The sequence below is a fragment of the Talpa occidentalis genome, unplaced genomic scaffold (assembly GCF_014898055.3).
Source record: "Talpa occidentalis isolate TD23 unplaced genomic scaffold, MPIMG_talOcc4v2.1 talOcc4.7, whole genome shotgun sequence".
Taxonomy (NCBI): Eukaryota; Metazoa; Chordata; class Mammalia; order Eulipotyphla; family Talpidae; genus Talpa; species Talpa occidentalis.
In genome coordinates, this window is record NW_023605083.1 from 108,730,222 (window position 1) to 108,747,663 (window position 17,442).

The 17,442-nt window shown below is 36.5% G+C and overlaps 1 protein-coding gene across 2 annotated transcripts in view; it reads right to left on the minus strand.

Moving 5' to 3' along the window:
- Positions 1–17,442, minus strand: part of CLTC (clathrin heavy chain) — a 64,102-nt gene that overhangs the window by 26,993 nt on the left and 19,667 nt on the right. For both annotated transcript variants that reach the window (XM_037491876.2, XM_054689008.1), the window contains exons 2-9: positions 14,143–14,350; positions 11,396–11,664; positions 10,252–10,413; positions 7,446–7,559; positions 6,838–7,011; positions 3,746–3,943; positions 2,531–2,731; positions 299–451 (exon numbers count right to left, since the gene is read on the minus strand). In XM_037491876.2, the coding sequence (XP_037347773.1) occupies positions 299–451; positions 2,531–2,731; positions 3,746–3,943; positions 6,838–7,011; positions 7,446–7,559; positions 10,252–10,413; positions 11,396–11,664; positions 14,143–14,350 (1,479 nt within the window). The remainder of the gene's footprint in view (positions 1–298; positions 452–2,530; positions 2,732–3,745; positions 3,944–6,837; positions 7,012–7,445; positions 7,560–10,251; positions 10,414–11,395; positions 11,665–14,142; positions 14,351–17,442) is intronic.

Consider the following 17,442-nt stretch of genomic DNA (forward strand, 5'->3'; position numbering starts at 1 on the left):
TGAATAAACAGCTGTTAAGTTTTAAAAACTAAGCATATTCATTTTCAGTGAATGACCATTTCAAAAGTTTATTCTAAACAGGTAAAACATGCCTAACATCTTAAATTTTAATAAGCCATGCAAGAGTAACTATCTCCATTTTTAAGTAAATGTGAATTCTTTATGTGAGAACTAAAAAGGGGTTTAAAAAGTAATTCACAATATAAGGAAATTCACTATTAAAATTATAAAGATTTACTATATAATTTCTCTCAATGTTTTAATGAATTTATAGAGAAATTTATTTCATTGAACTTACTTTTTTAGCATATAAAACAATCTTCTGGACTTGACCTGTTTCTGCAAAGCACTGAATGACTTTATTTGGGACATTAGCCCTCAGGTACACACTAAGTGCCAAAGTAGGATCCACAGATTTTACAAGGTCACCCAGTTCTTCAGAACATTCCAGCTGTTCAAAGAAAAACAAATTGCTCGGTAATCCACAGCTATTTTATAAATGAGCAGTTGATACTACTTCCACTATAAATAATAACTAATATGATACTAGGCACTTTGCTACTCAATTTTTTCCAGACTATATTATAAATATGCAAGGGTTGTGGTTAGTATAGACTCCTGATCTTATAGCCACAGTAATGTTTCAGTAGAATTCTTCATACACTCTACTTAAACAAGGATAAAAAGTCTACCCAAATATCACATTTACAGGTATTACCAACTACTTTGTTAGGATGCAATTACTAAAAAAGAACGGAATCCTGTACTTCTAGAAATATTGAGAGTTGGAACGCAAATGGTCCCAATTTTTCAAAAATAATAGAGCTTTCCATTGATATTTAAGGGGCCAAATGAGGCTTGCCATAAGGACCATGACTAAAATTAGGTACCTGAAAGATTTAAACTCCACTATCTTCTTGACTTAAAGATTTAAGGTAGTAAATGAGGACACTAATTACACAAAATTAAACAGAGAAGTTTTAGAATTTTTTGTGATATATAAGCAGGTACCTTCCTCTATACTGTTTAATCTGACTTAGCCATCCTATCTGGAAAGTAGCTTCCCTAAAAAGTTTGATTTACATACTATGTTTTGATTTTCTATTATTCATGGTATGACAGAGAAAAACCCTTATCACTGATACTGAGTACTAAGAAGAAACAAGTTCTATCAGAGTCTGTATCTCTTAACTGAACATGCTAACTAATGAAGAGTTGACCACTAACCCTTTTACCACAAGTAGATCCCATATGATCACTCACATAAAAAAGGTAGTGGTACCCAAAAAGCTTTCAGTTACATAGGTCAACTCAGTTACCTTGACTGTTCCCATCCTCCATTATCTTAAGCAATTAGAACAGACCTCAAATACTCGCTAGTGTGGCTAGTAACTATTCTTCAGCAGAGACTCCTGTCCAAGCATCTCAACTCTGAAGTACTATTCTCCAGTATCCTATAAGATTGCCAGAAGCTAGGTCAAGAAACAAGGACTCAGAATTAGTAATGTAAAAACACTATCAATATACACTAAAGCTGAAAGGTATAATAACATTAAATGTTACACACTATTCAAAGTGCTTTAAGCTATACCACCTCAGTTCTTGACTGAAACATGGTAATCCAGTGCCATAAGACAATGCAATTCAATACTGCTACTTTGTAGAGTAAGCCTTTGTATGGTGGCATAAAAGAAATAACACTGATGAACTGTTTAAATCTGTTAGATGCCTTATAAATAAGCAACATTTTCCATATTGTGGTCGAGAAAACAGTACCATTAAAGAAAAATAGTGAGTAGTGAATGTATATAAAAGGTACAAAGAAACCCACCATAAGAAAGTTAGTTAACAACAATTCTTAAAGATTTGTATTTAAATAAACTGAGTTAAATATTTTTCCACAAAATGCCAATTAAATTCTGTGAAGTCATTTTGTTAAACTATTATCACTGCTAATTAACAGACTTACTATGTTGTTAACATATCTACAATCCCACATTTTATATGACATGCTTCCTTACACACCCAAACATGATTACTAGCAGCAAAGACCTCAATCTTGGTAACACCTAGGCAGTTCTAAAGAAAAAGATGATATTTGTATGACTGAAACTACTGTGCATATAAAGTGTAGTGTATGGGAGGGTAAGAATATACTCCTAAGTCCACTTGAATGTTACAAATGTTGACAAATAGAAATGCATACTGCAGTTAAGTGTCCCACACTAAGCTTTTCCTAAAAATAAAGAGCAAAATTGTTTTCAGGCTAGTAGTTTTAAACACTAAGCAAAAATCCTGCATTCCATTTAAAAAACTAAAAAAATGACATCTCACATCAACATGTCTTAAAAATATATTTTAAAAAAGGATATAAGTATATGCATTTTATGTAGTATCTGTTCTTGTGTTTTAGATCCTACAAGCAGTAAATAATGGCTGCAGACGTTTTGGACAGCCTAGAGGTTTCTCATTTGCTAATGTAACATTTAATGCAATCTAAGCAAAAGTATGCTATCCTAAGTTACCATACCTTATCTTCTTTCAACCATTTCTCCAACAGCTGTTTCCGTCCTTGCTGAAGTACAGGCCTACACAGTTCTAAGGACTCATATTTGTTTAGTTGGCCCTGGTCCAAAAGGATTCCAAAGTACTGAAGGAGAGGAGAAGTTTGGCCTGGCTGGGCTGGGACACTCTGGAACCGACGGATGGTGTCTGGAGTACGAAGGATTCCCTTTAGGAATGAAAAGTGGTAAAGACTCCTTAAAAGGTGATTCAGCATCACATTAATTACTCCATAGGTTTCTTAAATCAATCTTAAAACCCTGATCCATCTAATAGCAAATTTCAAATCTTTAATATGTTAAATAATAAAAATGACTCAACATCTGTTACAGTGTTATGAAATTACTCAGAATCAGAAATACATCAGTGACATTGCCTATTACAATGCCAATGTAAAGAGAATAATATAATCATTAAGTAGTATGGCTAGCTATTATTCCAGGTTCACATTAAATTAAGTGCAGATTTTGTAATATTGGTCAAAATGAAAGGTGTCAGTCCAATGTAAGACATGAGAATAAATTCAGCCCAATTTCAGACAATCCTTCCTACCATAAATTGACCAGGATCTGTCTACAATGATTGGAAACAAAATCAGTAGCTATCGCTGGTATTTTAACTAACTAAACACATTATCATATCTACATAAATAGTTCCATGCTAGATCTACATTTTCTTCTAATAGTTTTGAGTTTTAAAAAGCTAACTAAGGGGTCTCCTTGGTGGCGCAAGGGGTTAAGATGCAACCCAATGAAGCTATCCGCAGCTACTGCAGCATGTGTTTGATCCCTGGCCAAGCAGGTGACCCACATGGTGCAGCAGACCTCTCCTGATTCCCCTGCTGCTCCCTTAAGCAGTGTATTTCAGTCAATCCACCTGCCCTGCTCCCCCCCACTCTGTGTCTGGTGAATCCACTCATCCCCCACACCGCTGGTCTGTACCCCAGTTCTTACATGCATAAATAAAAAAATCTGTAAAAATAAAAAATAAAAAGCTAACTAAATCTAGAGCACAAAAAAGCAACCAAATCTCTAGCAGTGATGGGTAAGTTATATTCTATTACAGGAAAAGTGTAAACCAAAAAAGATTAGAAATAGAGCATAAAAGAAAAAATAATAATAATAAAGAAATAGGACATACATCATGAATTCAACCATGTAACTTCATTTTCACAACCATTTACCTTTGGTGCATTAGCAGCCACCTTTGCTGCCTCTGAGTAATTCCCCTGGGCAAAAAGAGCATTAAATTTCCGGGCAAAGAGTTCTTCAGCACCAGCTAAGTTGTTACGTACAGCCATTCTCAGAGCCAAATCAGGATTTTGTAAAGCATTAGTGATATAAGAAATTATGTTTTCTTCTTCCACACACACTGATAGAACCTGCAATTTAAAGATTAATGAATAGCTACAGCATGTTCATTTGGATGTCAATGACACCCAATTTATTTGAGCCAATTACTCCTGAATTACAAAGATAATGAAATGACAACTGTTTTCTTCTTTCCATTAAAAAAAAAATTAAAATAAAAAAATGGGAGTTAGCAGAGAAGGTGAAGGGGTACTATCATTTAAGAGTTCCTAAAATATGGCTGACTCTGATTCTAATTCCTTTGTTACCAAAGTAATTTTTTGGACAGATTCCACTAAATCCTCAGGCATCTAATTATAACACAAGGTATACAGTACATGCTTAATAAATATGACACTAGTAAAAAGCAATTTCCAATTGCTTCTATCTGGAGAATAACAAACCACCCTAATCCTCCTAAAAAGTCACGAATGTTCCCTCCTATTTGGCTAAAAGTTGAACTATTGGGCCTCCCCGGTGGCGCAGAGGTTGAGTGCTGGGTTGCGAAGCTGCCCGTAGCCTCTGCAGTGCCGGTTCAATCCCTGGCCACATAGCGCGCAGACCTCTCCTGCCGCCCGCTGCTCCCCTCAGCAGTGTACTTTGCCAGTCTGCCTGCTCTGCTCCCCGCTCTGGCTCTGGTGAATTCTCTCACCCTCCCGCATTTCTGACTGTACCCAGTGCTTGTATTAAAAAAAAAAAAAAAAAAAAAAGTTGAACTATTAACAATCACAGGGAAAGGGAGTCCTTCATTAAGGTGTGCATTACTCCCCCCAACACCATAGTTTATTACATACCCCATCTTATTACCCCCAACAGTCCAACAGTACTACTCGTACTATTAGCAGTGTTTTACAAAAACACATGTTTAATATTAAATAAATTAAATGGGAAATTTCTATTTCAAGATCAGAAAGAATTGACTACAAGTTGAGAACACAATAACCAAATTGATAATCAATGGTTTATGCTGCCTGTACTATTCTTTTTGAAGAAAACTAAAAATTTTAATCTCCAAAACATTTTCATTTCTACATTTGAGACCCCAATCTGAAAGTTTCAGACCATCATGTATATTTAATGTGTCATTCTACTCCATATTGAGGCATACCTTTTTAAAGGTTGGAAGTAATTACTTTCTTTACTAGTCATTTTCATTCTTGACTTCTTCTATCCTTAATTTAATGCTTACCTCCTAGGAAAAATAAGATGAGCAAATCCACTTCCAACTACACTTTCTAAAGCTTCCTACCGTACTACTTTAGTCTTCCCCAAAGACCTAATCCACAGTTTCATCTTTATCCTACTTTTAGACAGTTTTAACACATTACTAATAACCAGTACTTAAGATCTATAGAGGACAGAGAAGGTTCCTATAGCTTCTAAAGTACTCAATTCACCACAGTTCAGAATTTAAGCTAAATACTGGCAAAATGTCATTTAAGCCATTCACACTCATTCCTCAAGGCTTATGTCCAACTGTAACCTGCTTTGGTCAAAAGAGCAAAGTCAGAGCCTCCACAGTAGTGCAGCAATTGAGCACTGGGCTGCGTAGCTGCCCGCAGCCTCTGCAGCACCAGTTTGATCCCTGGCCGCCGCCGGCGAGGGTCCCACATGGCGCGCCCTCTCCTGCCGCACCCACTGCTCCCCTCAGCAGTGTACTTCCATCCTTCTGCTCCCCGCTCTGGCTCTGGTGAATTCTCTCACCTCCCGCGCTTCTGACTGTACCCAGTGCTTGCATAAATAAATCTTTAAAAAAAAAAAAAGAGCAAAGTCCTGAAACCTAAAGTCATTATAAACACCCATGCTCCTTACTCAAGCTGCTGCACATAAAATTTAGTGGGGGAGAACAATCAACATGCTCCCAAAATCAGTTATGAATATGAAATAGATATGGTAAAAATTTTCAAAGATACTTTAAGCATTCTCTTCAAAACATCAACACAGAAGTAAAAATAAAAAGGTATTTATTTGGCTTAATAACTTCATGATTATTAAATTATCACTAACCTAGATCATCATGATACATGCAACTGAATAAATGAAAGCTACTGAATTTTTAAAGTCGCTTTTGTGCCAGAGACTCACCAGTGTCAAAATACAATTAAAGAGAGAAAAGCAAGTTCCTTTTCTAATGAAGAATGGTGACTGAGGCTGTTAAGCAAGAAAATTCATTGTGATAAATGCTATTAGGAGGACTACATAAATTCTAGGGGCATAAAGCAGAAGTACCTAACCAGGTGTGTAGCTAACAGAATAAAGGGGAGTGGGAACCTATTTACTTCCTTTGCTTACTATCTGCGAAAAATACTTAATATTAGGCGGAAAACTAGAAAAAAAGGCAAGAGCGTAACATACTGTTTTGAAATTTTGATAATTTTTTAGAAAATAAGATACCTCCTGGTAGAATATTTTAAGTTACATTAAAATACTAACAACACAGAAAAAGGACCACTTAGTAGGTGATGTGAAGAGGTTTGTCAAATATGATCGATTCAGAAAATTTCCCTATCTCATTGGGTAACTTTCCAGGTACCCCAGAATAGTTACTGTAACCTATCACCTTCCAACATTAACTATTTAACAATAGTTAGGGAAATAGATGTAGGAAGAATTTGTTCTCTTATAGTTGATAATGTCTTAGAGATTGTAGAAAGAAAATCTCTATTAATAAGTTTATAGTCTGTCAAATGTAGACCTAGTAGTTTCTTTGCATGGAAGTTACTTTTTTGACAATGAAGACAAATAAACAAAATCCTAGGTAGCTACATGCTGAACAATTTCTATTAGGATTAAAGAGAGATTTTACATCATATTTCTCTGTATTTTTAGATATATATTATTTTCTGACAACCAAAATTATATACATCGTGGGAAAAAAAGTAATGATATTATTTTTCTCTTAATTTAATTTTTAAGGTTTCCTTACTTGTCCCTTTCTGTTCACTCCAATGATTCCAGCAGTGGCTTCATGAGGTGCAGTAACGAAGATTGTTTCTCCACTGATTCTGTTCATATAGATGCAGGTACCAGTCTCAAGATCATAGAGGTGGATGTAACCATACTTAGTAATTAAGAATACAACATCATGCTTTTCACTGATCTGTTGAAAGAAAATCATCACATCAGTAAAATAATGAATTTATAAACCAAAAATTTACTCCAATTCCATTTGAGAGATGGTGAAATTCTAAAACTGATAAGAAGGCTTCTATGAAAAATTGAAAACTACCGCTTATGGTTTCCATCATTTATATAGTACATTTAAATACAGGATATCACAACCTTTCATAAAACACAAGAATATGAATGTATGAATGAAATCTATAACAGAAATAATTTTGAACAACTTGGGATAATCCAGTCTATACATTACATAAAAACTAGAGCATAACTTTACAAAGTTCCACTAATAAGCTTTATTTTAAATAAGCTTACTCTTTCAAGCACCACCTATTTTATTGATTGTGAGCAGTTTTTAGATTATATTAACTAAGGTAAGAGAATTTTAAAGTCCATTTATTTTGCTCAAAATACCTGCATTGCAACAGGAAAGTCGTTCTGTGCTTCAGGAGGAAAGAAAACATCCACTGCCTTCTTTGGAAAAGGCTGATTCCCTGTAGGCGGTGTGCCAACTTCAATGATATGTAACTGTTCAAAAGGAAATCAAACTTACATGAACCTAAATCTTTTAGCAGTTAACCAAAACAGCTTTATTTATAGCCCCAACCTGAAAACAACCAAAATATCCTATAGTAGGTGAATATTTTTTTTTTAATTTATTTATTTATATAAGCACTGGGTAGTCAGAAGCGTGGGAGGGTGAGAGAATTCACCAGAGTCAGAGCAGGGAGCAGAGCAGGCAGAAGGACCAAGGCACACTGCTGAGGGGAGCAGCGGGCGGCAGGAGAGGTCTGCGCGCCATGTGGGACCCTCCTCCGGTAGCCGGGGAGCAGCCAGAGATCGAACCGGTGCTGCAGAGGCTGCGGGCAGCCTCGCAACCCAGCGCTCAACCACTGCGCCACCGGGGAGGCCCAGTAGGTGAATATTGAAATATTGTATATCCATACCATGGAATACAGTTTTTACTGAATTTTTAATTTATGCTTTTCAGTAATAAAAAGGACTCTCATGTACATAATAGTGATTTTAAAAAAAATTCAATCTCAAAGGGTCACATACTGTATGTTTCTATTTACCCAGAAGTAAAAAAATTATATAAAATGGAGAATTAGTAGTGGTCAGGTGTTAGGGATGTTCGGGAAGAGGAACCACAGGAGTAGCATAAGGGAAATCTTTATGGAGACAGAATAGTAAGTATCTTGTAGTTTTGTTTTTGTTTTTTCAAGATTTTTTTTTTAAAGATTTATTTATTTATTTATTTATACAAGCACTGGGTACAGTCAGAAGTGCAGAAGGGTGAGAGAATTCACCAGAGCCAGGATGGGGAGCAGAGCAGGCAGAAGGACCAAAGTACACTGCTGAGGGGAGCAGCGGGCGGCAGGAGAGGTCTGCGCACCATGTGGGGCCCTCCTCCGGTGCCCAGGGAGCAGCCGGGGATCAAACCGGTGCTGCAGAGGCTGCAGACAGCTTTGCAACCCAGCGCTCAACTGCTGCGCCACCGGATAGGCCCTGAATAGTATCTTGAATCTACTCATAAAATGACATGGAAGTGTACTAATGTCAATTTCTTGTTTTTCTACTGTAGGATATCTAAGTAAGATGTAACCATGGGGGTAAAGAGAGAAGCTATGTGAAGGACACAAGGATTTCTCTGTACTGTCTTTTGAAGGTTCCCATGAGTAAATATTTCAAAGTAAAAACTTTAATAACTAGTTGAATAAGTGAAACAATCACATCTCAAGTAATCTATCTCAAGAGCAAAGAATGGTATATATTACCACACAGGTACTTTCTCATGGCTTTCAATTATAACTTATTATTTCCAAATATTAATCTAACTTAAGTTACTAAACTCCTCTCTGCCCATATATCAATGGGCAGTTCTTTTCCAGCAGAATTTCACAAATAAAATTTTAAAATATTAAGGAATTGGCCTTCCATCCAATTCCTAAAATCTATTTGCTTAAAGTCCATCAATTCAAGTCTAAATATCAGTGTTTTTCAATCCTTATTATATTGAGAAGTTGGCAGGTCCATTCCTGATTCAGGAATTCTTACTCTGAAATTGTAGGCAGAATGGTTAACTCTCTTTGCATGCTTCCCCCCGCTTAAAGGATATAATTATATATTTAAGCGATCTCAATTTTATTTTTAACTACTCAGAATGGAGAAACATGAAGACTTCAGAGACTACTCTGACGTGATGACGGCAGTGACACCAAGTTTCCTGCGGTGCCACCACAGCAGCAGCAGAACCTGAGCTCTTTGGTTGGAATTCTGGCCTTGGCCCTGGCTGGTGCCCATTTCCCCTCCTCCTTCTCCATTTTCCAAGCATGACTGCAGGCCTTCCCAGCTATTGTAAATTATTCATTGTGTTTTCACTAAATTGTTTTTGCTCTAAATCAACCAGAATTTGTCTCTGTTATCTGCAACTAAGAACCCTTTCCTACAAAGCACTTCAATTTCTGCAGGTGATTCCGTGACACAGGCAGGGTTGAGACTGCAGGCTACAGGCCCATCTATATCAAGTAACTTAGGACATTTAAAGTACAATTTGGGAGCCACTTGCTGAATCAGACCCTTCAGATGTAAGGCATACAAACATGTTTTAGTTAGTCTACTGATTCCTATACACTGTAAATTTGAAAAACAAATGAATACAATGTCTTTGGTAAGGACAATCTGAAAGTTTTACTGTAAACAGCTTATACCAAAAAGTGGTTAAAGAACATTATTCATTTTATTTATTTTTATTTTTTTTTTATAGAGGCACATATTTTATTTATTTATTTATTTGTTTGTTTGTTTATACATGCACTGGGTACAGTCAGAAGTGCGGGAGGGTGAGAGAACTCACCAGAGCCAGAGCGGGGAGCAGAGCAGGCAGAAGGACCGAAGCACACTGCTGAGGGGAGCAGTGGGCGGCAGGAGAGGTCTGCGCGCCATGTGGGACCCTCCTCCGGTGGCCGGGGAGCAGCCGGGGATTGAACCAGCGCCGTGGAGGTCGCGGGGAGCTTCGCAACCCAGCGCTCAACCGCTGCGCCACCAGGGTGGCCCCATTATTCATTTTAGATAGAAATCACCAGACACAGACTTTAAACAGTCATAAATTTGAATGTTGAAACAAATTAACAAGGGAGAAGACTATTTTGAAATTAGATTAATTAGCAGCAGAAAAAGACAAGTTCTCATTAAAATAATTTCCAAAGTCAAAGCTTACCTTCCCTCCAGCTTGCCCCCGTACTGCAAAACAAAATAATGTTGATTCTTCTGCATTTCCTTCCATCTTAAACTGTGCAAAGCTAGCCGCATGTCCTTCAATAGGTTGAGACACTTTCCTATCCACAGAATATAACTGCATAGCTCCCACCACACGATTTTGCTATAAAGAATCAAAGAGAATATATTTATGGGAACCAATAACTCCCAGATTCATCAACCAGTGGAATAATTATAATGTTTTATCATCCGTAGCAGAATTCATAAATTCTTTGTTATTTAATCTTTCAAAGTAGACTTGCTAACTCTTAACTTAAAGTTTAGCTTCAAACATCATCCTATTAAAGTGTTATCTGGCCAATGGCTCAGGGTAAGAGACTTTCCATCCTAGAACCAGGGCACAATTTCTCTGTAACTGCATAAATAAGGACCTTGTGCTGGTGAACACCGCTTTGACTTCCTCAAAGCCTCTAGAAGTCACATTTGCACTAGGCCAGGGTTGAGAAGGATCTTCCAAACCCTGCTGAGATCTCTATAACTATTCAGAGCATGGAAAAGAAAAAAAAGTCAACCATGCTAAAACTGGTAGCTTCAAATAGCCCATAATTAAGGAAGCTCTGCTTAAGTTTGGTGACCACTGAGGTATATATGTTGGCAAGATCACAGCAAGTATGGCATCACTGGCTATAATGTTTGAAGGCCAATATTTTAACATTGGATAATGTTTTTTGGTTTATTATTTGAGTATTCTTGGACCACCTATGATCAGCCTGCCATTTGAATTAAGGGTTAAAAAAAAACTAACATGAATATTAAGATGTGCCATATGTATAACCATCTCTTTACACTAAACTTAAAAAATAGAGAGTAAACATGGTACAGTTGGTACAATCACTATCCATGATAAATTTCAAATCATTCACACATGAACTTACTCTGCAAGATCTAGAAACACTCAGTAAAAGTACTCTGTAATTGTAAGTATAACTGCAAGTAAGCCAACAATCTTTGTTTAAAAGATAAAGTCTTCCAAAAATATATCAGAATCAACAGGATTCAGTACAGAAGACCTAATTTCAAAAGAACTGTATTCTGAGATGTTAGTTTTCTATATTTTTTTCTTTAATAAAAACTGTAAATGTTACCTGTGCAGATATGCCAGTCAGAAGTAACCATTTTTGCTTTGCATCTGTGCGATAATTGATAATCTGGCACCCTGCAAGGCTAGAATGGCGATCAAACATTTTCACTGGCTGAGACTCTCCTTCCATACTCCAATGATAAACTGCATTATCCGTAACAAGAGCAACAGTATTCAAAGAGATCCATTTCCAGAAGGTGACATCATCAGTCATGGTATGTGCTTTCATTTTACTTTTCATTTCAATGTTAAATATCTGAAGAGTTTTCCCAGCTAGAAAGAAAATTAAGAATTACTAATCACCAAGAAAGCAAAATTCAAGATAAATTAGAATCTAGCTAGATTCGCTCTGTAACAAGCTTTTTAACTTCCAAATAAAATGGTTCTACAGAGCAGCCACCATTGGAAGAGATAGCTGAGACTGAACAATCCATATCTGAAGCAAAAACTGTTTCTAATAAGGACATTTTAATGACTTTCATCTAATTCTAAATTCCAACTAAAAACGAGTCTACAGATGTTAGTTTAACAATGGTGGAAAACAGGGTTGCAATAGTCATACTTATAATTAAGTATGCTTTATTCATGAACTTAGTTAGTTGTAGGTACACAGGACAAGGCAAATCCGATACAAATACATGGGGGAAATGTCTACTTTTTAAAAGGCAATCACCCCTCCCCTCCCATTTAACCTAATCTGGTGGAAACAGCTTTTTAAAAGAGATTTACTTGAACCACTATCACATAAGAGAAGTGCATGCTACATTTAATTGGCTTAAGATACAAAAGGAAAGGTAGAGGTAGTGGAGGAAAGGAGAGCGAGACAAAGGACAGTTTTAGATGCTGCTAATATACTGGAGATAAAAACAAAGTTCAAGCATCATCCAATGAAGACATCAAACAGTAAAAGGATGAAATTTGCCTTGAGTGTTAAGAGTTCACTAAGTCAGATGGAAAGCCTTGTATTTGTAATTTGAAATCTACCACAACCCAAAAAAATGATTTGGTTTAAATTAAGAGAGATCAAAGCTACAGCTATCAGACTATCAAGAATAGTCCTTAAAGACTAAGGGAACTACATTCCTGAGCCACAGGAAACCCAGCTCCTAAAGAACAAAAATTTTAAGATAGTATGGGGAAGAGGAATGGGATGGGACACAAAACATACAGCTTTATGCCAATGACCCTTCTTACCACATATGTAAAAACTTCTTCCATAAAACAAAGAAAGTTATTCCCATCCCACACAATATAAACCACAACTGGACTCAAACAATTGTGAGAGTTATAATCCTGTTTATAAAAAGAAGCCAAGGTGTTTAAAATTGGCTTAAGAGGGAAGTAATATTTGGGAATGATTTACTTTTCCTTCGCTGCCTTCCCTAACCCACAATCAGTCTTTTATTCTTTATAATATATATATATATTTTTTTTTTTAACATGAAGTGGGTTGGAATATATGTGGAGTGGTTTGGGGAGAAGAGCAAGGAATGACAGCTTAACTCTAGTATAGACATAAAGGCACAAATCTATAAAGCTATTGTACAATACTTTGGAAATCTCTTCAATTTATTCTTTTTATAAAACAGGACAATAACTAATACAATCTAATTTAAGATAACTCACCATCTGCACACATAAGAAAGCATTAAGAAATGTGATAAGATAACAATAACATTACAAATAGAAAAGAATTGTGAGAAAATTAAAACGATGGCCTTTTACTAGCGAGGTGTGAAAGTTGCTAAGCAGTTGAATTTAATTCTTTAAGGAGGCTGATGGAAGCTCCGTATCTTACAGTATGTTAACAGAAGCAAAAGGCTTACTGTCATAAAACACATGGTCCTAGATGTAAGCTGAACTACTATCTTGGGTACATAATGGTGACGTTTATATGAATATGCTTGTCTCCCAACCCCCATTTTATCTTCAACCAATATTACTACTATGTACAAATTTTAATTATGTAAAAAAAAATCTGTTAAAATTCACCACTTCTAACAACTCACACACAAATTTATCAAGAAATTACTAGTAACCTGAACTCTTCCTACTTTTGAAAGAAAAAAAAAAAAGTAAAAAATAGGCAATTAAATGTCTTTTTAATTAGTCAGTTGGTCTCCCAGTCCTCTTTAAGGATCAATTAGATTTTCACTCTGAAGTTCAAAGGGAAAAAATTAATATAGCATTCCAGATAGTATGCAGTTCTCATGAACCCTGTTTAGGTCAAAATAAACTCCAACACCCTTGATTCTAAAGCTTTAACATCCACCTATACATACACATACTTTTAACAATCAGTGTAAATTCAAGCCATTTTTAGAGTTTTATAATCTAAATAAAATACAAGCCTGCTATAAAAAAAGACACATCATGAACAGTAAGTTTAGCATCACAACAAAATTGCACAGTGTTTCGGTAGTAATATTAGTGAACTGTATTTGACTTCAGGAAATGAATCACTAATTTTTACTGCTTCTATATAGAGTTATATTTTATCAGTCTTACCAAACCAAAGATACAAAATTTAAATTCGTTTAATCAAAAACTTCAGTTTTTCTACACTGAGTAGAATTTCATAGAAACAGCCCAGTAAAAGAAATAAAAATTAAATTTATGCTAGATTTAATTTTGCAAATCTATTTAACCAAATTTAATCAATGTATTGAAAAGGGTAGATCATAATTATTATATTTCAATAAATTATACATAAGAAGAGTTTTAAGAAAAAAAGTCCACAATCTTTCATACCTTTTAGTGCAATTACTTTGCTAGCTGGATTCATGATGGCACTGTCTGCTGAAATGGGTCTTCGAATTGGAATACTTGGATCATTCATATCAATGATTACCACCTGGGCCTGCTCTCCCACTTTCTCTCTAATACAGATGAATTTGTCTGACTCCATAGTCAGGGTACTGAAGCCAATGTTTCCTGGGTTTATACCTAGGTTCTGGAGCTGGGGGGAGAGAGGGGAACAAAATAACATTAATAAACCATGTTACAAAAAGTGAATCAAAAAAATCTGATATTGGGCCTCCCCTGGTGGCGCAGCGGTTGAACGCTGGGCTGTGAAGCTGCCCGCAGCCTCTGCAGCGCCAGTTCGATCCCCAGCCACAGGCAAGGGCCCCACATGGCAAGACAGACCTCTCCCGCCGCGCCCGCTGCTCCCCTCAGCAGTGTATTTCGCAAGTATGCCTGTTCTGCTCCCTGTTCTGGCTCTGGTGAACTCTCTCACCCTTCTGCACTTCTGACTGTACCCAGTGCTTGTATAATAATAAAATCTTTGAAAAAAAAAAATCTGATATTCACATATTGTTATCATTACAAATTCTCATTTAACTATTAATTCTTCAAAGTCAACAGTGATAACGCCATCACATTTACTCAAGTGATGCAATTAGTAACTAAATAATGGATTGTGCAGTCTTCCAACAAATAGGGTCTTCAATTGTTGTGTTATAACTTTGTAGCTATAATTGTAATTATAAATGTATAACCCTATACAAAAGTATAACCCTAAGGTAGACTAGAGATGAAAGTAATGAAAAGTTACATCTAAAAATAAGCAGTTATGGTTCAAAGGATTTGCAATCATTGATGTTCCTGATTTAAGATCTGTGAACAACTGGATCTGTCCTCTCTTACCCCCTTCTCTTTAACATTTAGCAGTTACTTCTTCATGGGCAATGGATTCAGAAATCTGAAAATTAAGTTAACACCAAAAAAAGAGATATTTAAAATTTATGGAGTCCATGAGCTAAAGGCACTTGGACTAATGAGCAGACAAAGCCAAAACAATCCTTTTTAAAAAGTGCCAAAACAAATACAATTTCTTCAAGGGACCTTGAAGAAAATGAGTTCAAGGGAAGCAGACTAGAGATTTCTCAACAGAAGGAAGAACAGATGGGCTAAGGCCCAGATATAGGAAAGTGTAGTATATGAAGGGAACTACAAGTACTTTTGGAAGTTGGAAGTCTAGACTACAAAAAAAGCTCAAGCAGTAGAAAATCTGGTTATAAAGACAAGCAAGAGGGACCTCCTGGTGGCGCAGGGGTTTAAGTCAGTGCTATTCATTCATAGCAACATGGACAGCGCTTGAAGGGATCATGCTCAGTGAAATAAGCCAGAAGGATAAAGAAAAATATCGAATGGTTTCACTTATAGGAGGAATACAGGGAAGCCAAATAAGGGATCAGGAAAAAAATAATAATAAAACAACAACACCAGCAGGCAACCGTGAGAAAGAGACATTCTGTGAGAGAAGGGGAGGAAAAGGGATCAAAATGGGAGAGAAAAGCACAAGGAACTATGATGATGGTTCATGGGTGAACTGATGGTGGGAATTTTACGGGGAATACACAATGATATAAAAGATATAAATAAAAATAAATTAAAAAAATTTATTTCACACACAAAAAATAAATAAACTCATGCAGCCACTGCAGCATGAGTTTGAACCCTGGCCAGGAAGTCAATCCACATGGCGAGGCAGACCTCTTCTGTCCTGCCCACTGCTCCCCTCAGCAGTGTATTTCAGTAGATCCTCCTATTCTGCTCCCCACTCTGTCTCTGGTGAATCCTCTCACCTACTGCACCTCTGGCCTACAACCCAGTTCTTGTATGCATAAATAAAAACAAATCTTTAATAAAACAAAGACAAGCAAGATCAAGACTGATTAAGTTGTACCCCAGGTAAGAATCCTGAATTTGTTCTACATGCAAAGAAAGTCGTATAAGGACTTTTAACAAGGAAAAACTGGGCCCTCCCTGGTAGCGCAAGGGGTTAAGATACAACCCCAGTTCTTGTATGCATAAATAAATAAATAAATAATTTAATTTTAAAAAAGGAAAAATAATGGAAACAGATTTGCTAGCTAAACAAATATAGAGGGCCTCCCCTGGTGGCGCAGCGGTTGAGCACTGGGCTGCAAAGCTGCCTGCAGCCTCTGCAGCACCGGTTCAATCCCCGGCCACCGGTAAGGGTCCCACATGGCGCGCAGACCTCTCCTGCCGCCCGCTGCTCCACTCAGCAGTGTATTTCATCAGTCTTCCTGTTCTGCTCCCCGCTCTGACTCTGGTGAATTCTCTCACCCTCCCATGCTTCTGACTGTACCCGGTGCTTGTATAATGAAATTAATTAATAAAAAAAAAAAAAATAAAATAAACAAATATAGAGGACTCGAAGAGGGTAGGTCTTTGAAAACTAGTATGTAAGAGCCAAAGTTACTTGCTAGAAGGATCTTTACTAGCATGGGTCATTAAATACTCTGGGTGACTAAATGTAGTGTAACAGATTAAGTTGCACTAAAGAGCTATACGTGAAGTCTGAAGGCTTTACTAGCCTTAACCAGACTACATGTTTTTTCCTTTCTGTCAGTAAATAACAAATTCACACGGAATAAAATACAAACAAAAATAGAAAGCAAAGGAAAAAAAAAAAAAATCAAGGTCTTCTCCTGCCCATGTTCCTCAGATTTTTCCCTCCCCAGAGATGACCGATATCACTACTCATTCTCAAACTGGCTGAGCCATGTTAACTGTATTTGAACTTACTCTGTCCAATTCTTCTGCTAATAGTATTTAACTATGTGGTTAGGCCAGGAGCAACACAAAATTAAGAGACTGTATTTTACTCTCACTTCCCTCATACCTCAATAATTTTAAGCATAACCAGTTAAAAAGTGTAGTTACAGTAGCTTAGTTTCTGAATACCAGGACAAGGAGTCAAGCATTAACACAGTCATCATAATAAAGCTGATGATTAACTAACTTTACAATAATATGCTGCATTGCAAAGCAAGCACATAAGCTATGAGATATATAACACAATGAATTAATTACATTAAAACTGTGAATTATTAATTTTCACTTCCTCCTATCTGTAAGTTTTACAATGAATGTTAATGGAGGAAAATAAAATAAGTGGTCCCCAACAACACACACAGAGACTGTGGGAAGGCATAAAGAAAGCCTTACACAAAGTTGTCTGTCCAGTTTCAGAAGTGTATACACCTATTTTTATGAGTAAATGATTCTTATAGTTACCTT